The sequence below is a fragment of the Mastigoproctus giganteus genome, chromosome 10 (assembly GCF_048544385.1).
Source record: "Mastigoproctus giganteus isolate SK-2022 chromosome 10, ASM4854438v1, whole genome shotgun sequence".
NCBI lineage: Eukaryota > Metazoa > Arthropoda > Arachnida > Uropygi > Thelyphonidae > Mastigoproctus > Mastigoproctus giganteus.
Window position 1 is genome coordinate 113,050,501 of NC_143584.1, and position 26,489 is coordinate 113,076,989.

At 36.5% G+C, this 26,489-nt stretch overlaps 1 protein-coding gene across 3 annotated transcripts in view; it reads right to left on the reverse strand.

Moving 5' to 3' along the window:
• Nucleotides 1-416: 416 nt before the first annotated feature.
• Nucleotides 417-26,489, reverse strand: part of LOC150079227 (metabotropic glutamate receptor 3-like) — a 175,207-nt gene continuing 149,134 nt past the window's right edge. Inside the window, exons 7-10 of one of the 3 annotated variants that reach the window (XM_090384025.1) lie at nucleotides 26,177-26,299; nucleotides 16,331-17,488; nucleotides 9,315-9,426; nucleotides 1,169-1,291 (exon numbers count right to left, since the gene is read on the reverse strand). In XM_090384025.1, the coding sequence (XP_090240151.1) occupies nucleotide 1,291; nucleotides 9,315-9,426; nucleotides 16,331-17,488; nucleotides 26,177-26,299 (1,394 nt within the window). In that variant the 3' untranslated portion in view covers nucleotides 1,169-1,290. Of the gene's footprint in view, nucleotides 1,292-9,314; nucleotides 9,427-16,330; nucleotides 17,489-26,176; nucleotides 26,300-26,489 lie in introns of all 3 variants that reach the window. The other 2 variants (XM_090384024.1, XM_090384023.1) reach the window with 2 other exon arrangements.

Below are 26,489 nucleotides of genomic sequence, written 5' to 3' on the forward strand. Positions count from 1 at the left end.
CTGTACAAGTTCTTTAGAGAGGGGCCGTATTTGTCTCGTCATGACAATGCTCCGTGTCACAAAGCACGTCCAGTACGACAGTGGTTTGAGGAGAATAATGTGACTGTCATTTTCAGCTTTGAGCTGATGTGAATCTACTTGAAGTGTTTTCAAACAGCAATTGAGAATTGCTGTCTGAAATTTTCTGTTTTCTCACCAGTTTTTTTTTTTTTTTCCATTTAGTATTCCAGTAAATGTTGGAGGATAAGGTATATAAAACTGAAATAAATTCGTTTATAGGTCCAGAACGTTTTGAGAAACTAGTTGAATATGACCGGTATTTTATCGCTTCTCAGTTTAGGAAACCAGCACTTTGTTCATAGGAAGCTAATCGTAATCTACAGCATAAATATAGTGAAACAGTGAAATAAATATAATGAAACAGTGAAATAAATATAATGAAACAGTGAAATAAATGTAGTGACACTGCGAAATTCACATTCAGTCGTTTCGCTCACTTTTGTGTATCTTGAATGTAAACTGCAAATTTAGTCATATTTGAGAGATTTCTCGTGTCAGCAGCAGAGTCATGAAATCGCGCTGGTTTCATCCTATCTGTCCATTGTTCAAGTTCAAAAACAAAAATGTGTTCCGAGTCACATTTTGTCTTACAACTGTTCCCCCCCCACAACTTTTCAACAGTTGCTTTTATTCGTTTTCCTATTTTCGTAATTTTCTGTGCTGAGTCTAAACAAAAGCTGGAAACTAAATGTCATTCACTGTGAAATATTTATTTCTATATTATACGAAAGATGTCCATTTTCTTGTGCGCATTGTCATTTGAGAGATTTCCTCGGTAGAACGAGAGCATGCCTCTTCTGATCAAAACAAATGGGCCTTGTTAGTTCCTCGCCTTCCTAACTAGTTCACTCATTTCGTTGGAAGTAATCTGGTATTTACAGTTACAGCTTGCTGAAGTAACATGGTTTCGACTGGTTTCCTCCACTTTCTTTAGAATCCCAAAGATTTCAGTGCTGTACTTAACGACCTTCCATAAGACTGTTCTTTGATGCTTCATACAGCAGAGATCACTACAGTGTCTTACTTTGTAATTCAGCATGAATCGGTCTTTTCACTACAGACGAGGGAGTGTTTATGTTTTTTGTCAGTTTTGCATGATGGGGATCAGCAATGAGGAGCGTCAGGCTAGGCATCGTGGCAACTAGGGATGCTGTCATTGTACCTTGGAGAGAATTCCTGGCTGACGATGGCGTAGCTGAAGAACAGTTGCTAAGTCGGTGTTCTCGGCATCCTGTAAGTAAACATGAAAAATAGGAAATAATAAGACAGTAACAATACAGTGAACTTTGATTACATTCACGATAGATTATAAGAGAACTCGATAATGTATTATCGTTTTTTGCCATTACAACAAGTTTTTTAAATAATTGTTTCTGCTGTAATATGAATAGCATAAAAAAAATAGCATATCATTACTTATTCAGATAATTTCAGAGAATGAAAAGTGCCCGTCTATTCTCAGTTCTTCGTAAGACTGTAATGTAACATCTCTTATTTATTAGGTGAAAAATGCTGTCCCATGTACAAATTAGTGATGGGCATAATCGGCAGGTCATAATCGAAATAATCGATTATTAATCATTCAGTCATGTCCATTACTAGTACAAGCCTTCGCTTTAACCTACTTTATCAGAGATTGTACAGGTATCCCTCTAGTTACTCGATTAATGCATCCCGGGAAATAATCACAAAGCCAATCAAAAAGCCAAAAACGAGTATCTCGCAAATCGTTTTCTCAGAGAAAATAGTAATGTAACAAGGCTAGGTTTCGTTCTTGATCAGACTACCGAACATTTTTTAAAAAATATTATTATTAATTTTATATTTCGAGTCAACATCAGTCCTTTCATCCTTTTAGCTAGTTACATCAACGCTTCTCCGTCGTCATAAGTGTAGATTTGGCCGAATTGTGGAATGGCTCTAATGGGCATTAAACTCGTCGTTCCTTTCATCATGGCACTTCCTCGTATTCGCATCGTATAAGGGCCGCCGCCACCTTGAAAGTCTGTGTTTTCGGTATTAAAAGACGCAAAAGCGTAAAGATTGTTGGAGATTCGAACGTATGTGCGGCTCTTCCGAGTTCACCGTGAAAAGATAATCCGCTGTAATGTTGACATTCATCTACCATATCACCTAAATCGCAATATGATACTTTCAGTGGTTTCTTCGTTATCAGGATCTTGTGAAGGTCTTACGTTACGTTTGAGCCGTTTAACGGTTCACTGAGTTTCGGCCTGTTTCTTCTCCATATTAGCTACCCGCTTCCTGTAGCGTTGATTTTCCACTTGCTCGTCGTCATTGAACTTATTCTATGATTAGTTCGTAACCCTTAGCATGTTTTCTCTATATTTCCTTGAAGACTCACGACGGCGTCGTTTTCTCTTGGAATCGGCGATTGCCAATCTAGGTTGTGGCATTGTGTTAATTACTACGTTTGTATGTATAATTAGAAAATTAAACGTCACGGATTCCAGACATACTTGTCGAAATGCACTGATCGATATCTAATCAGGAATTGACCTATGTAATGCATGAGGAATATTGTTGCATCCCAAAGAGCAGGACTAAAATATTTACAAACTATACAAATATTTAAATTTTTACAAAAACTAAACTATTTACAAATATGCAAACTATATCGGGTACTTTCATTAGCTAATATACAATGAAACATCAAATGATGCCAGGTGTGGTCATGTATTAGACAGTGAACCACGTGCACAAGGTTGGTGAAGGTTATGGAGGCAGTTATAGCTCGAATAAGTGACGTAATTGCCCCGCCCTCTTCTCTCATTGGCTGGAATAAATATCACTAGGAGGAAAACCTTTTAATGTATAGAGAAATAATTTAATTTATTTCTAAATTAAATTAAACGACCCAGTACTTGTTTATAACAAGTACTGGGTCATTCAAGTACTGGGTTTATAACAAGTACGACCCAGTACTTGTTATAAACAAGTGCTGGGTCATTCATATGCAGAAATTGTTGTTTTCCGGTCCATCTGAGTTGGCGAAATGGTTGCATTTGTGCATTAAACACGAGCTTAAGGTCAAAAGTTATTTCCTGTGTCGGAATATATACGTACATGGCTTCGTAACATCTATTCCTCGTTGCCTGTTCAGTACTCTTCTGTAAATTGGTTTTTCTGTGAACAGTGTCTCAATATGGAAGCGCGCTTGTTATAACAATCTCCAAAGTTTACCTTTAGAGAACTCGAAAAAATGACAAAAGTAAAAATTTCAAGAACTCGAAAACATAATTCCAACGAATTTTAGGAATATTTTCGTCCGATGAGCAGATTCAGTTCATCTAATTTGTTTCATTGGATTTTAAAAGGTGAATAACGATATATATATAGTTGTGTAAAAATTTATATGTAGTAAACTTAAAATGAATAGCAAATGCTTAGAAAACGGTATTATAAGGTTACTATAATTTCACTATTGTAAACTTAGTAAATTAATAAGAGGAGTTTTCCCTCAATATAGTACGTGGAACACTTCCGTATGATACCCTCCAGAAATTAAAACGGAAAAAACGAAAAAATCGACAACTTACCGGTACATTAAAGTAAAATATAAATAATTAAAGTAAAATATAAATAATTAAATAATCAATTTAACACAATTCAAAATCAATTCAAAACAATTAAAATTCAAATTAACGCAATTAAAAGAATCTAACGAAAAAATTCAAAACGATTTTCCTTCCTGAAGCTGACAATGCTTTTCGACCGACTGTCGTGATCACAGGAATGAAAATTACCGAATCAGGCTAAACCTGCACCTTAAATAGTGATTATGTGTCTTCGCGCATGCGCGTAAAGGTCCACGCATCGGAGATCAAATATGGCCGACGAACATTAACAGAATTCTCGTGTAATTTAATTTCAACGGTTTCTGCAATTAATAGTCGCGTATAATTACGTTGAACGTTAAGTATTTTGGCCTCGTTAAATAAAAAAGTATGTTTTTCGTTAATGGCATGAAAGGCTAATTCTGACGCTGCTGAACGAGAAGCACGAACTGAGGCTTCGTGTTGATTTACACGAATATTAAGAGAAAACCGCGTCGAACCCTGATAAGACGAGTCGCAATCACCGCAAGAAATGTTGTATACTAGATCATTAATTTGTGTTGCGAACGCGGAAAGAACCGAGCGATTGTTCAGTATAGTGTGTAACTTCCGTATAGGCCTAGCTATAATTTTAAATTCGGTATCTTTAAAGAATCTGTTAAGCTGTTTGTGCCACTGTTCAACATATGGGACAGAAATAAAGTATTTTTTGATATTACTATTGTTGATTGGTGCAGTATTTTGTATCCTATCCTTAGCTTGTACCCTAATTCGATTTATTGTGTTAATGGGATAACCTCTGTTCAAGAATCTGCTAGTTAATATTTGTATTTCTGAGTCCAAAGCAGAATCCGTCGTTGAATATTTATAGGCATTTAGAAATTGATTAAAGATAATCGATCTTTTGTAGGTGAACGGGTGGTAGCTATTATAATGTAGAAGCATACCGGTGTTTGTGGGTTTCCGATAGATGCTAAATTGTATTTTGTTCGAGTCCCGGGTAAGCGTGAAATTTAGAAAGTTTAATGACTTAGTATCCGTATCTTCCCTTTCCAATGTAAATTTGAGTCTAGAATGAATATTATTAAACGAATGTAAAATGTCTTGGATAGTACTACTATCGGTAATAACTAGAACATCGTCTAAATACCTCCCATAGTATGTGATACGGGGACGAAAAGGTGTCAAATGTATCTGCTCAATCGTTGAGAGATAGATCTCTGACATTAAGCCACTCAGACTCAAACCCATTGGTAATCCAAAAATTTGTTTGTACACCTTGTCTCGAAAGGTGATGTAGTTAGCCTCAACTAATAGTTTAATACAAATATTAAATCTGCTAGTTAATACAAATATTAACTAGCAGATTCTTGAACAGAGGTTATCCCATTAACACAATAAATCGAATTAGGGTACAAGCTAAGGATAGGATACAAAATACTGCACCAATCAACAATAGTAATATCAAAAAATACTTTATTTCTGTCCCATATGTTGAACAGTGGCACAAACAGCTTAACAGATTCTTTAAAGATACCGAATTTAAAATTATAGCTAGGCCTATACGGAAGTTACACACTATACTGAACAATCGCTCGGTTCTTTCCGCGTTCGCAACACAAATTAACGATCTAGTATACAACATTTCTTGCGGTGATTGCGACTCGTCTTATCAGGGTTCGACGCGGTTTTCTCTTAATATTCGTGTAAATCAACACGAAGCCTCAGTTCGTGCTTCTCGTTCATCAGCGTCAGAATTAGCCTTTCATGCCATTAACGAAAAACATACTTTTTTATTTAACGAGGCCAAAATACTTAACGTTCAACGTAATTATACGCGACTATTAATTGCAGAAACCGTTGAAATTAAATTACACGAGAATTCTGTTAATGTTCGTCGGCCATATTTGATCTCCGATGCGTGGACCTTTACGCGCATGCGCGAAGGCACAATCACTATTTAAGGTGCAGGTTTAGCCTGATTCGGTAATTTTCATTCCTGTGATTACGACAGTCGGTCGAAAAGCATTGTCAGCTTCAGGAAGGAAAATCGTTTTGAATTTTTTCGTTAGATTCTTTTAATTGCGTTAATTTGAATTTTAATTGTTTTGAATTGATTTTGAATTGTGTTAAATTGATTATTTAATTATTTATATTTTACTTTAATTATTTATATTTTACTTTAATGTACCGGTAAGTTGTCGATTTTTTCGTTTTTTCCGTTTTAATTTCTGGAGGGTATCATACGGAAGTGTTCCACGTACTATATTGAGGTAAACTCCTCTTATTAATTTACTAATATTATTATCAACGTAGAACATATTGAGTATTACAGCTCTGATTCATACTATTATACTATTGTAAACTGAAAATATATTGGTATTAATTCATGCCTTTCTAACATTAAGCATTCGCCCCTTTCTAAGCTTAAGATTTTATACCCTGCGTATAAGTCGACCTTAAATTTTCAAACGATATTCTGTTGCTTCAGTGGGCTACTTATACTACGAAATATAAGGCAAATCTTATCTACCAAAATTTTATTGATTTTTGTTTGCTACAATTTCAAGAACTCGAAAACATAACTCCAACAGTCTGACAAGCTCTCGAATACCATCGCTGTAGGTTTAGATAATTCCCTACTGATGTGTGACATGCTCAGCAGGCTGAGCATGTCACACATCAGTAGGGAATTATCTAAACCTTTACTTACTTTACTTTCCTTACCAATTTTTATTGGTAAGGAAAATCTTGGCTCACTGGCACTCTGTGTTATTGTGAAAATATTTTAATTAATGACAAATACCACCAGACTGAGGCAGTTATTTTTCCAGATTTCGTATAGGCGAACATTCCAGTTCCATGCACTCTGTCTGTTATTTATGAAATCTATTAAATTGAATTCTGTTAAAGACAGAATGTATTGTAAATTACGGTACAGACAATTCACACATTGGCATTAAGGACATCTTGCAAAGCAGCAATTATGCCTATTGTAGATAATTATCTGTCTAAAAAACCGGAATAACTCACTGGAAAATTCAACTCCTCTGGCTGAGATCGGTTAACTGTAGCTCCAACTGTAGAGGCCTCTCAGAATTCCTCCAGTCTCTGACGGGATTTTCCTTCCACTGTTTATGATGTTTGCTTAACGTGCTTTCGTTTCCTGCTTCACTTTTCAGAAACGCGCTTGTCGAGTTAAGTGAGAAATTCCTGTGCACCCGAGCTCAAGTGCATGTCTAAAAACCCGAAGTGCAATAGAGGGAAGATCTAGAAAAATTGGATACATAGGGTAAAAAGTGACATTGACAAATGCAAGATGCTGCATATGGATAGAAGTAATTCCAGAATAACATACCAACTGGGTGTTATCACACTCAAGGTAGTGGAGAACAAAAAAGACCTGGGGTAGTTGTACAGCCAAATACGAAGTTCTCTGAGCAGGCTGCTAGGACAGCTTGGTTCCCTGGGTTTTTCAGGGTTCTTTCAGTGATATAAAGGATTTTTAAAACAAATGTATAACACTTTATATCACAAGGTAATTATCCCGTTGTATAAGGCCATTGGTTAGGCCGCATCTTGAGTACTTCATACAAGTCTGGAAGTCTCATTTTAGGAAGCATGTGGGTCTGTTGGAATGGGTGCAGAGAAGAGTAACAACAGTAGCCTGAGGCGCAAAAGTTTTTCTCTTACGAAGAAAAACTTCATTTCTGCCAATTGCAGCATCTGGAAACTAGGAACTGCGAGGAGACCTGATTAAACAATGAGTAAACAATTCTGATGGCATCTTTACTCTTGCCCAGATTTCAATCACGAAAGGATGGTTGCAGGATAAATGTGCGAAAATTTGCTTTCAGCGAGAGATTGCTGCTACAATCAGTTAGCAGCAAACTTCTATGCGGTGTTATGTAAGCGAGAAGTTTGCATAAATTTAAGGAAGGATTAGACCAGTGTTTCTTAACCTTTTTGTTGTTGCGGCACACTTTTAAAGACGCTAAAAATTTGCGGCACACTTTTAAAGACGCTAAAAATTTGCGGCACACTACAATCACTACTATACTCTCATATATTCACAAACTGGAAGTTGTTTCTGTTGGGTATACATATATTTAATAATACACATATTTGTGTAATATAGGTGAACAGATCTAGTAGCTAGGAATCAAAACGTGACGTCACATTAACTACCGGAAGGTGCTCGGACGACGCCACCGTTATCTAAAGGTGGCGTCGGCTCGGATCGGCGCTGCGTAAATAAACGATTTTTTGCTTGAATTAATTTTTATTATAAAACTTAGATTATTATTATTTTTTTTTAAATTTGCATTTTCCTCGGCACACAGGTTGAGAAACACTGGATAGACAAATTATTGGAGGGGATGGACAGGTGATATGGGATTTTTTTTTTTTTTTTTTTGGTTGATGCTGTAGAAACTTGCTTCCTTGCATCATTTGTCACTACTAATACTAATACTAACTGTGAGTAAAGAGCATTTCGAATTATAGAGATTCAATTTAAAAGTTGACTGTACATTGTAGATAAATTAATATAACACTCAATTGCTCTGCTAATGAAAATCACCAGCTACGATGATCATATTCATAGCATTAAAAATTTGACGATTTAGGCAGATGTTAAGTAGATATTTGCCTTAAATCTTTCAATATTTTTAATGCACATTAATATTTATGCCCAAATTTCTCGATATTTGGAAAGATGTTGTCATTTGACTTATGTTATAACATTCATACATACAGTACTTTCCACTGGTTTCAGTACCAATGCGTAATATAGTACACTATATTCTCAAAAGTATTCGGACAGAATACTTTACAAACAAATGGATGTATGTCCACCTCTATCTTTAATAATAGTTAAAATTCTGAGAAAACGATAATGGAAGGTAGCTGGTATTTTATCTTACTTTTCTTAAAAAAACGTTAACTGCACATCCAGAAAAGTGAATGCATTGATTTGTGTTTCAGTTTATCCCAAAGAGGCTCCGCGAAAGTGCAATTAATGAAGACTGCAGGCCAGGATAATTCTGCGAGATGGTGTTTTCTTCAAACCAAATTCTTGAAAATTTGACTTTGTGTTCTGGATCGTTTCATGCTGACGCATGCGGAATCCATTTACAGAGCATTGCTACGATGTAGATATGAAATTGTTCGAAATATCAATGAAAAACATAGCCACGAGGTTTAGATCCTGGGATCAACAACTCAGTCCAAATCACAAAGAGCTGATGTACATCATGTCGTTTTCTACACTTCCTTGAAATTTCGTTGTTAGGACAGTACATTTCAGCACGTGATACCTACTTGGGCATTTTTCAAACTCGACTGTCTGATTGAAATAGTCCTCGATGCAACTCAACACTTCATACGACCGTTTTGCACCATTCCACACTCCAAGAAAATGTTAGGTTATGCTGGACTTATTGAGTTGCAATATCATAGAAACTACGATTGAACAATCTGGTTTCCAGTACCCGTTGAAGGGCTGTCCGAATACTTGAAAGAGTACAGTATAAAGTGTACCTGTATTGACTACGGTCTATTTTTGGTAATCCCATTCAAAAATCTTGTTTTGATTATGAATCTCTTGCATATTTTTCACGGGGAAGAAATGAGTCGCACGCATAAACCATCAGAACAAATAAAGCTTTCACTTACTATTTATTTAAATTTGGGCAGGATCCAATCAACTCCTCCATACTTAGTAAGGACGGAAATCTTGGCGTCAAAATGACACGTAACAAACAGGAAGGCAGTATCACCATTTTATCTGAAACCAGTGGAAAGTGTTTATAACTGATAATTCTCACTGTGAAAAACTGTACTGACATCGAGATCACATAAAAAAAAATAAAACTATTAATTAAATAAAAAATACTATATTAATGTATACTAAACTGTGTCGAATTAAACTGAGAGGAAAATGCTTCATTTAACAATTTATTGTCTAAATTTTCTTGGAATATGAGGTGAATTTTTCTTTTTTCTTTCTAATACTGATCTAACTGGGGCGAAGGCATTTATATGTTCCAATTATTATCATTAATTGGGATGAATCCAATTTTTTTAATACTATATCATAAAGATAATACTGCACTACATTTCAAAAAATGTATATACTTCAGTTATCGTTCTGTGTGTGGGAGATGTTACAGTACTATATTTTTTCTCCCTAATGCTCGAACTTCAGGAAAAATAGTCTTTATTGATAGAGTCAATAAACCTGCCTTCATATACCCTCCTTTCTTCTCCCATTTTCATTTCCCTTTGTTCTGGTTACATCGTAACAAGGAAGCCGTGAGCAAGTAGGAAAATGGAGAAAATCGTCCACGTTAGGCTTCGAATTTGATTACCGGACTCCCACGCACCGAGAAGACATCGTTTGCTGTAGAAGGCAAAACAATGACAGGAGCCAGAAGGGAAGCCGAGAAAACTGAACAAAAAGCAATGGAACGGAAATGAGATTCTTTTCTTATTGGAGATCAGAAACATGACAGAAAGGGAGGAAGGGACAGTCACTAATAGATATTTGAATTGTCAGATACAGTCTTCCTTGCAAAACTCGTGCGTAACAGTTCAGAACAGCACAATCTTCTTGGCGAGTGAGACTAATAGAGAATGCACATGAGTGTGGTTTATGAATGTTTTTGTATAAAATTTTACTGGCATTAAACATCAATAATATAATGCTGCTACTTCCGAGATAGCCACCTTCTTATCTAAAACACTTCCGCCATCTTTCTACTAACTAACTTCCGAATGCCTTTTTCTAAGAAGTTGTGGTTGTTGTTGTAGGAAATAGATATGCTCGGCTTTGATGACTTCATCATCATTATTATTATTTTTTTTTATGCCTAAAAACTCTGACTGATCTGAAGAGACGTCTGATAATAAGAATGTTAAGATTGGACATTGAGGGAGCGGGGGAGGGAGGGCAACTCCCATTTAATATTCCTCGGGCTACTCAGTTTTAGTGTGGCTGAGTGAGGCCTCACATTGTCTTGTAGCAACAAGATGCCTTCGGTCTCTACATTTTGAGCGTATTGCTGGCTGCACCCTCCTCTTCAAGACTTACAATCGTAATCCGCATTTGATAACCGTCCGCTGTATAAGAAAATTAATGATGATGACAATTTGCATCCCATATTTCATATAGGTTCGTTTAGTATGAACTGTTTTCCTGGACGAAAAACTAACTCAGCTAGTGGGAAAAAAAAGAAAAAAAAAGCCATTAAAATTTTTCTCGTGTTATTAACGGGATCCGAACTCGGCCTTTTGTAGTCTGTGTGAGAAGAAGGAGGGTGCTCATATGCACTGTGTTATAAAGGATTTTATAACACAGAACCTGAGCTTAGTAGTAGTATTAGTATGTCTGCGCGGGTGGCCCAGTGGTATCATCACCGTCCTCCCAACGCCCGGTGGAAAAAGCCCAGGTTCAATTATGGGCTTTTTTCACTCAGTGGCTGAGTTAGTCGATCTCAGGTGTAAATAGTAAGGTTCCTCCCCCCCCCCCCCCCGAAAAACTAAGATTTTTCGGGGGGGGGAAGGAAAGAAGGCAAATCGACCAGAGAACACACGCAATTTGCAGACACAATACACATGGATAGTTGAACGTGATTTTCTAGGTGACCCTAAAATAATAGTTTTTTTTAGTATTATAATGGCTAAATGATGAAAAGAAGTGTGCTTTATGTGCATTTGCCTAAAAAAAAAAAAAAAAAAAAAAAAGAAAACCAAACGATCATTCATATTCTTCCCCGTCGCCAAAAAGTAGTTATCTAATTCCGCTTTGAACTTAACAGACTCTCCTCCTCACCAAGGTAGCGAGCAATTCTTTCCGGTAATGTATAACACGCTGCCGCAAGTAAACTTTTTGAGATTAAGCCTTCAAAATTTTGTGCCCTCTAGTTCTGCTTTCTTCTTCCAATGAAAATGTACTTCTCTCGTTCATTTTACTGATTCCTTCAGAGCGTTGTATATACCTATATCAGGTCCTCCCTAAGATGTCTAATTGCCAAGCTTTGCAGTCCGTGTTCATCGCATGGCATCGATTAACAACCCTTACCGATCTATTTATCTTTCTCTGTTCTATGTCTTCGTTCAAGTGTGGCCTCCATGCCTGAACACAATATTCTAAATGTGGTCTTACCACCGTTTTATACGAGGGCTGTTCAATAAAGAATGATCGTAATTTTTCATAAACAACCGTACTATTTCTAACTGAGCTGCGGAATTTAAGACCAAACCAGCTGCATCAGTTTGGCAACTGCACGGTTAACTCGAGCACACCGTGTGACTTTGGCAGTCAGTCAAGTTTATGCCTGTTCAGTTTCGCTTACGAAACAATGGACCTGACACGCGAGGAACAGTATACTGCTCTTTCCGTCTCATAAAATCATCAACTGAAGCGTATGAAATGTTAAAAGAGGCTTATGGTGAATTTACGCTTTCATATAGCAGAGCTTGCAGGTAGTTTAGAATGATTAAATGGATCACGAAATTCGTAGGTCCTGGAACTTCAACCACCGGTGTCATAACAGAAACCATAAACATTGTTTCTGTAACCGTGAGAGAAGGTCGTCGTATAGCAGTAAGGCAACTGACAGAGATGTGAGAATATCAGTAGAAAGCACGCACGGTATTCTCTATGACGATTTGCAATATGACACGCGTTTGTGCTTGTTGGTTTCCAAGACTACTCACACCTGAACAATTCGGGTGGAGGTTTTTCAGGAGCTGCAACGGATGGGTTACCGAATATGGTGCGGTTCTGCACATTTATGTATGTATGTGTATGGGTCGGCTGGCTCCTAGAGCGTCCGTTCAAATCCGCCTCGTTTCTTTGGGATTTTAACAGACTCTGTAAAATAAGAGATGTTGTGTTGTGCTGGCCTCTTGGCTGCCCAGAAGCAGCAGTCACCTGGAAAGCTGCTTCCAAGTATTCGTCCACACCACGGAAAGGCCGGCCAATTCCAGTAGATAGGACGCTTATTGTCTCAGCTTATGAGACAAAAAAAAAAAAAAAAAACAAACAAACAAACAAACAAACAACTCTGGGGGAGGGCTCAGTCCAGAATGAACAAAATAAATAAAAGCGAGAGCAGGATCAGTGCAGTCTTGTGTACGCAATAATTCACAATCCATTTTCCATCAGATTTCACAGTTCTCAGTTAAGTGACACTAGAACCATACTTGATTATAAGTCAAACACTCTTTTTGCAAAGGTCTGAAGTAGTTGAAATTTATTCCTATCCGATATCAACATAGCTTCTTGTTTAGGTATTAAGTTTTCTATAATTCCCATTATCTCTGTTCTGATGTCTTCATAAACAGTGCATTCATATAAAATGTGTTGCCAAGTTTCTCCGGCTCCTCCATAAAAGCATGATTCAGTATTACTCAAATCAAGTACATACAGCTTCTTATTCATAGGTCCATGTCCTGTAAGCAGAAATGATAGCTGCGAAGTTGGTGTAAATCAGCTTCGAATTTGCTTACTGTTAAGAAAAGTTACTTCTGGAATGAACTTTTTTGTCATTCTGCCAGCTGGTATGGTACCATAATACAGCTTAATAATCTCATTAATACAGCTTTTCTTCTCACATTTAGTACCTTAGTATGTATTTCTATACCAGCTACTGTAGTAGGTATTTTTTTCTTAATGTGATAACATAACCCACGAGACAAGAAATAAAAATCAAGGGTTATTGCTCCTGCCAATACTTGAAGGGTCGCGGTGGAGACCCTTCAAGATTACACGCAAGATTCCAAGATGCATGGTACGCTGAATAGAGTTTAGTTTAGCATGGAATCGAACTATCATAGCTCTATGATACCAGGCTCCTGCAGCACATAGTTATGGACAAAAATGCCGCTCTTTATACAATAACAATGTCTTACGCGACAATCTCAGTCTGATTTTGAAATCCTTACAATTGAACTTGAGAATTTTCTGATTTTATCACTTAAATAAAGTGATTCCTACAATTCCTAAATATTTTGTTTCTCGTATAAACGCCATTCAGCTTAACTGTGGTGGTCGATTAAAATCTAAGGCTGCCTTAAATAACATCATCTTAGTTTTGCATGAATTAATAATTAATTCATAATCCTAAGCCCATCTCTGTATATCTGTCAGCACACGATTAGCATACAATTCCAAAATTGCACGTGTTGTTCAAGCTATAATTATCGTAAGGTCATCTGTGAAAGCAAGAATTTGAGCATTTGGAAATTGACGGATTAAGCAGTTTGAACACCAAGTTCCAAATTAAAGGCCCCAATACAGAGCCCTGGGAATAACCCCTTTCAACCTGTTTTATAAACTGAAGGTTTCTTGACCTAATAACCACAGTTCTGTGTCAGAAGTCAATTCCTACTTAGGTCAACAAAGAAAAATTTTATTTTAGTTACTTTTTATTAAATAATTACAATTAATATAAATATGTATATACATATGACAGAATCACAATATTAAGTGGCAAAACAGAAAGCGAATTTCCTTGCAATTTTCCATTTTCCTTTGGTGTTGGACTATTATTTTTATTCACACGTTTCATTTTCCATTTTGTTCCCTCCTTGACTCAGACTAGAACCCAGAATGAAAAAAGAATCTGAAAAAGAAATTTTTTTCCAGCGATCTACACGCTTCGCCACTGACGGTATTTATTCCTAAATTTATATCCTGCTAAATATCTTATATAAGAGAAATTTTTTTCTCCCATATAAAACTAAAATTAATTAATTAAATTTAATTAATGAATTAATATTTGAAAAAACTGTATTAACATCAAGTGTCATCCACTACAAGTTTAAAAAAAATTTATTTGAACTTGAGTGGATGAATAAAAAGTATTTTATTAACGATTGAAAATTTGAACAAGATATATAAATATATATAGGGAGAGTGTGAACTAATAGTAGGAATTGAATAACTGGTAAATAGCGGATATAATTCTAACGGACAAGCCGCTTCTCTCAATTGAGCTAAGGCCGTTTCCTACCACACTGTATCGAATGCGCCTTCAAAGTCCACAAAAACCGCCCATTCGTAATTACGAGATGTAGACATTCAGATATGTGATTGAAAATTCACTAAACAGCCCTCGCTAGATCTTCCTGGGGTAAACCCGTATTGTCTGGGTGATAACACAGATTTTGCTATCACGTCCAGCTTGACTTCTCTTATTTCACAATTAATATTTCTTTTTTTACTAGTTTATTAACAAATTATCTAATCAGCTTTAACAAAGGAGAGTTTTCATGAAATTAAAATGTTTTTAGCCTGATTTCTGCTTGTATGCTGTCCTCACCCGGCTTCTTTCCAATTTGTTGCTAGTGGAACAGGAATAGGAATAAAAATTCAGGATTGACTTCATTGTAGGATCCCTTATTTTTGTGGCTCCTAGAATAACTTGAAATTTTCGTAAGGCAGATATATCACTGTTCGTTGTCTGATTGGTTTCACGCCGAATAGAGAATAACGTGCTTCCATCCATCCATTCAGTGAAGTTTACCTTGACAAAAATTGTCCGTTTAATTTACACATTCACAGTGGTATTGTTTCTCCGTACTGTTTAGAAGAAAATCAGAAATCGGAGCACTTTACTCATTAGGCGCTCAGCTAAGGTCTCATCATTTTGGGTGATCTCTCTTAGAAAGTTGAAATATATATCCAAATACACATAATTTGTTGCAGTAGGGCTTCCAAAATACAACAGCGCCCAATTGATCAAAACATACCTTTGCACAACCGGCCTCAAATACGCACAATAGACAACTGTTTAACAAGAGTTAACCAGTTATAACATTTTCATAATAAATGATTCTTGACTCAACCCCTTTTTACTCCTGTTTCGTCTACATGCAATAAGCGATGCATATTTTCTAACTTTGTTGTTTTTTTTTTTTTTTTTTTTTTTTTGAAAACTGCGACGTGCTGTAAAATTTGTGTCCTGATTCGGAATTAAAATAACAAAATTCATTTAAAAAGTTAACTTTCCTTATAGTTACCAAACATATTGAATAGCAAAATTCATCATGAAAGTCTGGAGAGAATTCTTTTTTACCTGTTTACCAAATTAAGGACTTTACTAAAGTTAAATTAATTAAAAGAAACACGATACCAGATTTAATAGCGAAAGTTAAGTTTATTTGTTTAACACTGAAATTTCAAATCTATTAACATGTATATATTTGCAAAATCACTAAACATTCATTCGTAAAGGGCGAAGTTTCTGTGTTCGCTACGGAATTCAATCATCGGACCCAACTTAAAAGGGAGGAGTGGGGGGTTAAATTCCAAGCTCGCTAGAGAATAGCTGATAGGATTCCTTAGTAAACCGAGATACGTTGCAGTTCCTTAAGAATTTTTAGTGATTTATTGAACTGGATGTAAGGACGGTGTAACCTAATTGGAATTTAACAAATAAGCTTAACTTATTATACAACGAGATCTCCTTTAATTTAATTTTAGTAATGCCAATTCAGCCACATATTCCCATTTCACACTTTAAAAAATAAAAAATAACTATTGATCACATTACTGTAATTTTGAATGAATTAGCTGTGTAGAGTACTTGTGTTAGTACATACTCATGTCAACAATCTTTTAGTTTAATTGAATACATTACTGAATTCAAATGTAAAGAAAGAATGAGATAATAGCAACTCACCTCCATTCACTAGAATAGATGGGTTTGAAGGTCCCAGAGATGAAGATGTATGTGCAAGACTAGAATTCCTATTGTGATGGCACATTACACTTTCTTTAGTATTCTTTTCTGGTTTTAAAAGAGCTATATACACTTTCGGCATGAAAAGGCATGCTAACTGAACGCCTCCGCTAAGGCTCAACAGGAAACTTAAAGTCACTGCTCGGATGGCGTTGCTGGTACTGAGAACAAAAAGTGGAAGGAAGGCCAACCAGATTACGCATGTGGTATAGTTGGTGAATGTCAGATAGCGGGCTTCGTTGAATCCATCCGGGCATTTGCGTGTCTTGAAGGCATAAACAGTGCAGAAACCAATCAGGATGAATGGGTAGATGAGGCCAACTAAGTAGGAAGCAGTATCGGATCCGAGACAGATGAGCACATTCTCCTCTCGAGTAGGATACATGTGGACAACTGCAGGTGGATTATACAGGAGCCAAGTAGTGCTGATGATGACCTCTACGGAAACCAGCAAGGCAGTAATCACGAGTTGTGACTTTGGGCTGGTGTAACGGGGTTTATGACAAGGTCGACGCCGTCTCTGACTGAAGATGCGGGCAATGCGGTTGGTTTTAGTGACGATAGCAGCATAACAGAGAGTATAACAGAATCCTAAGAAGAAACGGGTTACTCCGCATGTCCAGGAAGTAGGCTTCGCAACGATGGCAAAAGTCATGCTGAATGAGAGGAAAATTCCTGCTAAAAGAAGATAACTAAGTTCCCGACCTGCAGCTTTGATAATAGGAGTGTCGCTGTAAGCCCAAAACACAAGCGCCACAAAAGACGCAGTCAGGATTCCAAGTCCAGCAAATGCCATGGCACCAATGGCCCAGGGATTGGTATAACTTAGATATGCTTCCGGGATAGATACACAGGTCCTCTTGGTCTGGCTTGGCAAAGTTCCATGGGGACAGTCTCCGCAGTGGTAATCATCTGGAAGATACTGGTAGAGAGAACAGTTGGTGCACAGCCAGCAACAAGTATCACCCTCCAGCTGCAGCTTGGCTTGTCCTGGAAGACACGGCTCACTACAAAAAGAACGTGGAAATGACGGTTCCTCGTGCTTGAACCTCATAGCATTGATGTCGAGTTCCAGTTTCGCCTCTCCTTCATCGCCTACTTCAGAACGCAAGAAATTAACGCTGCGTCAGCAAAGTTGTTGGTTAGTACGGCAGGAGTTAGTGACAGCAAAAGCCACCAGTACCAGAAAGCAAAAAGAAGATGAGTTCTAAGAAGTAAAGCATAGATTAGATTTATGTGATTATTAAAGATGTTTTGCTTTAGGTGAAACCATTTTCCTGGGCTACGAAAGGTTTTAGAGGAAATGAAGATGCAAAGCGTTCAGAGATAAAAATATTTAGTATATTAATCACTTAGACTATTAAACAATATTTTATATATTATTAGTGAAAGCCGCGTGAATCTTTTCAAAATGTTTATGCCATATGAGCTAAAGCTAATTTTATGTGTACACGAAACAATAGTCACTTAATTTCAAAGAGGAGACGTAGATATAATGATTGACAGAATGAGAGCTTTGACAATGTTAGAGAGACGTTGGTTCCTGAACGTATACAGCAATATTTCAATGATACCAAGCTGTTTCCCCGCTTTACAACGTATATTACTGATATGGCGACCCTCATGGGTAGCATAGTTGGTAGGATCGCCGTCCTCCCCACACCGGGTGGAAAAGTCCTGAGTTCAAGTCGCGTCGAACTCAAAGAGGAGACTCGGATATGATTGCCAGAATGAGGCCTTTGAAAATGTTAGAGAACTAACTCTGATTACCTAACTAATCACCATATCAATTATGCGAATTTTATCGCATTCTGTTAATGCGAAGTCAGCACTGAACAAGAAAACAGTGAACCACAAGGGGGGGGGGCAATCTTGAACCGGGTTCAACTGAATGGGAAAGTCTGGTGAAATAAACGAAAATTCTATTACTATCACTTCTTTACAAATTAAGGTTAATTAGGCAATTTGTAAGGTTAATTAAGGCTGGTAACTGTTTAAGTATCTTTATAATCAGTTTCCAAGTTTATCTCATAGAAAACTCAAAGGAGTCAGTTCGAGGCTACGTTCGGAAGTTAACTTCTAATCAGTAGTGAGAACGAATAATGACCAAAGTTATGGAAAGGAGCATGGAACCATAAACTTTCGAGGAAAAAGAAAGATGCCAATTAAGAAAGTATCATTGAAAATACTGTATGCTGAATAATTTCAAAAATTAAGATACAATACGAATTTGAAGGTTAATTTTTTGCACATCCACATAGAATACTTTTTTCCCGAAAAAAAGTTTGTTTTGTTATAGAGGAACCTGGTGAGCGATTTTACCAAGATATAGTATAAAGGATATGGAAAGGAGACAGATATCAAGAAAAGTAGAACTTGTTTAACTTGATGGCAGGTTACTGCTGGACTTTGAAAAGTGAGATGTTTAGCGTAATGCACAAAAGGAAAAGCCACAAAAAGTGCATTTCACAAAAAAAAAAAAAAAAAAAAGAAAAGAAAAAAGACCAATAACGTATTCCAAGAAATTTACAGATGGGAATGAATCCACATGAACACGCACTCTGTTAATATTTATACAATCCTTCACTTTTCATCCACTTTATTAAAAAAAAAAAAGTGCACAAATTGCTATTAGGATAAATTAAATGTAATTTAGGAAATGAAATACTGTATAAGGTGCTTTCTCTTTTCCTATTTATGGAAACTCCTTACGTGACATAAAAAAACGGATGCCACATTGAAATCATCAGAGCAAACGTAGGGACTATATTACAACAGGAACTCCATTCTAGAAGTCTGATTAATTACTTCGTTTTTTAATTTGTTATTACGCCCAAGACCCTTACTTACTAATGACGAGATGAAATTGTAATATAGACAGCAAAAAGAAAACCAGAAGAATAAATGCTTTTCCTTAAACTTTTATTTGGAATAGAAATTCATTTGAGGTTTCTATTTGGAATTTTGGAATGAGTGTTTTAGCCTAGTACAATATAATTTAAGTGCTTCTAGTTTGTTTTATCAATAGGAGTCCTTTATTCAAATGTGTGGCTTCCCACAGATGAGGCACGAACTGGCGCTGAAGCGACTATCTAGGGATGGAAATTTTCTGGGTATGCCCAAAATCCAACAGTATCTACTATATTGTAAAAATTCTATATATTTATTAGTTTTTTAGTAAGTCAAAATTTACCTAATTAGATTAATTTTGTATAAAAAATAACAAAAGTGTGTTTTAGCCTAGTACAATATAATGTAAGTGCTTCTAGTTTGTTTTATCAATAGGAATCCTTTATTCAAATGTGTGGTTTCCCACAGATGAGGCACGAACTGGCGCTGAAGCGACTATCAAGGGGTGGAAATTTTCTGGGTCTGCCCAAAATCCCAACAGCCCAGAATCCCGACAGTATCTGCTATATTGTAAAAATTCTATATATTTATTAGTTTTTTAGTAAATTTTTACTTAATTAGATTAATTTTTTAGAAAGAATATAAAAAATAACAAAAATTTTAACGACAAATACCTCCCTCAATTTGAAGATCATGTTTTCTGTTACAGAAACAAAACAGTTTGAAAATACGGTCAGCAAATAAAAACGACTGAATTAATTTTACTTTATTATATTGCATTTAATTGGAATTTTTCAAGTCGAATTTTTTTTTATTTTGGTATTTGTATAGGACGTTTGAGCAAGTAACATTTGCCATAAATATCATTAGCATAACTAAAACTGTAATTATATAGGTATTTGTTATTAGCTGTACTTTCACGAAATTCTTTGGCAAGTATGTGACAAGTACCTGCCGCGCCCAAGGCATGACCATGGGTGCGGCAGGATATTTTGAAAGGGGTAACAGGAAAAAATAACTCCCGGAAAAAATATTCCGTTTTCGTCTTATTATTATTATAATAATAAGAAGAAAATCGGAAAATAAGAAAATGCGATTTCTTGTTAAAAGATTCTGCAGCGGGAGAGGAGAGAATTCTATTTACAACAAAAGTAAATATTCAACGCCTATCATGTGCTCAATATTGGATTGTGGATGGCATTTAAAACCGTACCCACAATTCTTTATCAGTTATATACAATACATACACCCGTCGGTAATGGAAACTATCGAATGTGGTGATTACGAATAAGAGTGAAGAAAATTATAAACGGTTGTTTCAATATATGATTGGCTTTGCCGAAGAAAACGAAATTGAATTGAGACCACAGACCATATTAACTGACCTGGAATTAGCTGCAATAAATGCCTCCAAAGGTGAGTTCCCCAATGTGTCTAATAAAGTCTGTTTTTTCCACCTGGGACAATGTGTTTGGAGAAAAATTCAAGCAAGTGGACTGGCATCTCAGTACGGCACCGATGAAGAATTTAGTTTGCTGCTTCGACATTTGTGTGCTTTGGCATTTATTCCTTCTGAGAGATACCACAAGCATTTTTAATGTTCTGAAGCCATATTTTCCGAGGGAAGCTAGTGATGTGATAAAGTGGTTTGAAGACATGTATATGGAAGAAGTAGACGGTATATGCGTAATGGTAGAGTAGTTTGCGCTCCACCATTATTTCTACCAACATTATGGTCCGTACACGATTCCATTCAGCTGGGAATTCCACGCACCCAAAATAGTGTTGAGGCTTGGCATAGAAGATGTAAGTGTATAGTTGGACGAGTACATATTGGCGTATATAGGATCATTGAGGAATTTCAGAAAGAACAGCAACAGGTAGATAATCAGGCTGAATGCATACTTCGTGGTGAATCCTGTATATGCATATATATATATAGATAGACATATATATATATATATATATATATAGACAGGATTCACCTAAAAAAAGAATTCAGAGGGTATTACGGCGTATAATCTCCACTACAGCCCTGTATATATATATATATATATATATACAAAGGGTACTAGGAAAGTTTTGCAATATGACGCAACAATGAATCACAGGAAGCTGCTTGTTGCTGCATGTTGAGACATGTTCATACGTGCATAGTAGCCGCCGCGCCAAGTCGATTGGCTCAGTTATTCATTAGTAGTGAGAGTGTAAAGTGCTTGCGATGGCATCGTGGTCACGAAATGAGATAAGGACAGTTTTGTGGTATAATTTCGTGCATGGTTTAACCATAGACCAGTGCTTAGAAGAAATGACTCTTGCACTAGATGATGATTGTCCACATCGTACAACGATATTCAGGTAGTATAGAGAATTCCAAAGGGGAAAATTTCACTCTGGAGGATTCTGAGAGGCCGGGAAGGCCACGAACGTCAGTTACGGAGGAAAACGTTACTGCTGTGAGGAAAATGCTTGACGAAAACAGGCGAGTGACCTACCAACAGATAGAGGATACTCTGGGCCTAAATGCACCAGCAATTCGTTCGATTCTGCAAGATCATTTGCACATGAAGAAACTTTGTTCTCTCTGGGTGCCGCATCAACTGACTGAAGAGCAGATGACACGACGTGTGACTTGGTGCCGGGAGATGTTAAAAAGGTTTGATAAGGGACAATCTCGGTATGTGAACAACATCGTGACAGGTGACGAGACTTGGCTGTACTATTACGATCTGCCGACCAAGGCTCAAAACAAAGTTTGTAAATAAATCTTTATTTGTCCTACCAAATTTAAAATATAGGTGTACATTGGTAAGTGACAAATTCCGTTCACGGCAGACAATGCCAGGGGATTATCATAAAATGCGAATAAAAGAATGTCTAAAATATACAAGAAAGGTTAAATATACACGAAAAGATTACATTTAAACTACATTACTCTTCACTACATTTCTGTCTAGAGTCCTGGCAATTGTAATACAAAAGTTCATCTTACATCACATCCACTGATCAACTTGTGCGAGATATACATTATTCAATTGCGTACACACAGTTCGACAGAAATTCACACAACTACTAGGCAACAGTAGCCTCAGCGAGCCACACTGCGGTTTGTTTCCTATATTTCGGGTCTTCTATGAGCTTTAGTAGGTCAATTCCGATATGTGTTAGGCACTGAATTGATTCTAACGCACTGGCGGGTATAAACCTGTCGGCCATCTTCAGTCTGTTGGTCTTCATTCTCAAGGATTTTGTACCTCTTAATGCAGATGGCGGGATGTGCCACTCACAAAGCTGCCAGAAGCATGGTGATGATATCGTGCCAGTCATCATTTTGATTGTAGTTATTAATCGTTTCCAGGCAATGATGTCTGGTAAACGCTGCAGTTTAAGCTGCTCAGAGAGCTGCGTGGTTCTTAACTGTTGAGGGAGGTGGTGCTTATGGTTTGCCCACTTCAGCAGCCAGAATTCACTCGCATATATTCTCCTAATGTGGGTAGGGGTGGCTGACGCCCACAATTCAGCGCCATACAAAAATGGGTCTTTGATGATGACGACACACCCGTAATTGTCAGAAAATCCCGATCTGTAAAGAAGAAAATGATAGCTGTATTTTTCAAATCGAGTGGAATTGTGGAACGTGTCGTTTTGGACACGCAGAAGACAGTCACAGCTAAGTGGTATACTGAACAATGCCTGCCTAAAGTCATTGGATCTATGAAGAACCTGCGGCCAAAGTCAAGAATGGACACCTGGTACCTCCATCACGATAATGCTGCAGCTCACCGCGCCAAAGCCTGCACCGAATATTTGACCACGACAGGACTGAAACTTCTCGAGCACCCTCCCTACAGACCAGACCTTGCTCCCTGCGACTTTGCACTGTTCCCGCATGTGAAAATGAAGCTAAAAGGGAGGCGGTTTTCCAGTGATGAGGACTTTCTACGGGCTTGGGACAACGAGTGTGCTTTACTCCCTAGTGAAACTTGGCAGAACTGGTTTAAAGATTGGTTTCGGAGGATGGAGAGGTGTATTGAATGTAGAGGAAATTACTTTGGAAAAATTAAATAAACAAAGCTGTATTGCAAAACTTTCCTAGTACCCTTTGTATGTAACATTTTTTAATTATAATACCAACTGGATAAATTGGAGAATTTAGAATAAAAGTATTAGGGGTGAAAACTATACTCATTAGTTCAAAGGTGCCAAGTATTTAGGTAACTTAAGTTGGACTTCTTTGTTGTACCCTATAAATAAACACAAAGAATATAATAAAATAAAATGAAATAGTAAAATTAAAATGATGATATAGCTAATCATAGATATATGGATACCTTGAATGGAACGTTAACTAGGACTAGTTCCACTCAATATATCCCATCAATAATTAGCTGCGGTTATCTGTTTCTGTTTGCCATTTGCCAGTTTTTCTGTGTACAAATATACTTAGAATTTACTGTGAATATATAATAAAATCGGTTTAATTACTTTAATATACATTAAATTTAGCTGTATTACCTGGGTACCTACCCGCTCACTGATGACGAAGCCAAAAAGCTTCGAAACGATCGTCTGGGTGGTGGTACCGCTGAAAATAAATAACAGTAGCCTTCTCTACTAGAGAAGCGTTATTTATTTGAAGTAATTCAATAGTAGCTATCTTGTTGTGAAGGCAACCACATTATGAGATACATTTAAAACGATGCCTTCTACGCTACAATCGTAGCTCAAATATATGGGTTAACTATGGTGTATTTACACCGATATTATATAATTAAATTTAGCAGAAAACTGGCTAAATTTAGCAGAAAAAGGATAGTAATGGTAATGGAATAAGGATAGTAAGGAAAGCAATTCGAGGGAGATTGAGGTCTATTACTATCAACAAAGAAGTCCAACTTAGGTTACCCAAATACTTGGCCTTTTGAACTAATGAGTATATGAGTTTTCACCCCTAATACTTTTATTCTAAATTCTCCAATTTATCCAGTTGGTATTATAATTAAAAATGTTATATACAGACAGATGTAATGTACAATCATAAATCATTAATCTGTTCTGTCACTCTTTCTCTTTTTCTATTTCTCATATTCTTCTACATAACTTCATATATATATATATATAGTGTGTTTTGTTTATTCATTAATATGACATAAAATATTAACATTATCGTATACTGTAATGTTTTTAGCGGCCGTTTTGATTATATGAAAAATATTTTTTATCGCAAACAGTTTCTGAGATATGGACTCTAACTTTGTTTTTTTTTTTTTTTTTAAATACAATCGGGTATGTCGGGATTTTGGTTGTCGAGATTTTCGGCTGTCGGGATTTTGGGCTGCACCGAAATTTTCCTAATTTGATTAAGAGTCACATTTGAATAATCTGGGCAATTACTTGTGTTCCTTTTGAAAATTAGCAGATATCGAATATTGAGTCATTTGTCCACGCATATAAACCACTTGATATTGGCGGTCATTATCATCTTGGGTTCTCTGCCGTATGGGAGGTCTATGACAGCTGGAACTCATCACTTCTCCATCTCTCCCTGTCTTTAGCCCTTTTTTGCTGCCAACGATATCTATCAGCCTCTGTCAGTAATCCAAGATTTTACCTCTTTCTTTCTCTCTCGTTGTCCATCACTTTCCCTTCAATTACCGCTCTTAATAAACTCTCTCCCAAACAATATATTAATTCAATTTCTCCTACCCTCTTTACTACTTCCTTGTTTCTAACCGTATCTGTCCATTTCATTACTTATTAGTTATTTATTAGTTTTTCTTTGATTCTTCTAATGTTCTCCTTTTTTCCGTATCTCAACCACAAAGCATAGAGGTGGCCTTATGACATGTAGACTGATGTTATGTAAGTAACCTTTTCCTTAACTTCATATTTATTTTTCCCCTGTAAATATCTGCTTCCTTTTTTAAAATTCTGTCTTACCCGTTACAGTTCTAATTCTAATTCACCGACTACTTCTTTCATCGCTTGTTAGTAGACTGCCAAGATATATGGATTAATCCATATATCTTGGCAGTCTACTACAGTGAGTTGACACCTTGTCAACTCACTATAGTTTCATTATCAGTGTTCAATCTCTCCACTCAATTCCCGTACCTTTCAGTATCTCCATTAACCATTTTGAATTTAATGTATCAAATGCTTTTTTTCTAAATCCTTAAAACAAATATAGGCGCTCCCATTCATCTTTATATTTCTTTCCTCAAAATTCTCATTATTCTAACTGCAACCTTCGTTCCTCTCTCTCGTTTCGGAACCTGTATATTGTTCCTTTCCTCTCACTTCCTCCATTATTTTTTCAATCGTGTATTCATTATCCTCAACATCACCTTTTTTCCTGCATCCGATATCAAGGTAATGTTTCTGATATCCTCTGATCCTTTTTCCTTTTCATATACTACTTATCTCAATAGTGATAAAATAACTTACAACGTATATAACTTATTTAGCCTATCTTATTTAGTGATAAAATATATATTTTTAACAAATGAATGTGGTTATTTTATGATTATACCTCGTACGTTGCAAGAATATATGCAAGTCATAATTTTGCTATACTTTACCTTCCGAAGTGTAAAATGCATCTCATCCATCTTTATCCCTCTTATATTAACTTTCTTATGATTTGTTAACTCTAATTACATTTTCCTGGAAAACGAACAAAATTATAAACATGCGTATTTGTCAGACTCTGCCCAGATACCTATCAGTGTATATATCAATTATTTCCCAAATAGGTATTTAAATGAAATTGAAAATAGAGTAACTCGATGAGATATGCTTCAACAACTCTAAATTCAATGACACTAAAAAATAAAATTCATTGTGCATGATTTTTTCGAACTGGTTAGCACTTACTGTACATTACACAGTAGTGCATTTACAACATGATTTTAATTCAGCAAAGGCAGTACTTACGCAGATACGTGCCCACGGGTCTCCATATGAATGTGTTGTCAGGGAGGCGTTGAAAATTGATGATACTATAACGAGGAGGCGCGTCACCACTCTTCAAGAAACGGAAAGTCTTCGCGCTTTCATCTGTAACAAAAATATTTTAAGTAGGAGGAAATATTTACTGAGAAGTAAAGGATGTCGAATAAACTGAACATTAGTATAACCCTGCAAATTAGGGTTAAGTGATATATATACAGGCGGGGGGGGGGGTCCCAGGATTCTTTAAAGGAGTCGGCGAAAGCAGTGTTCCAGGGAATCATTATATAGGATGTTT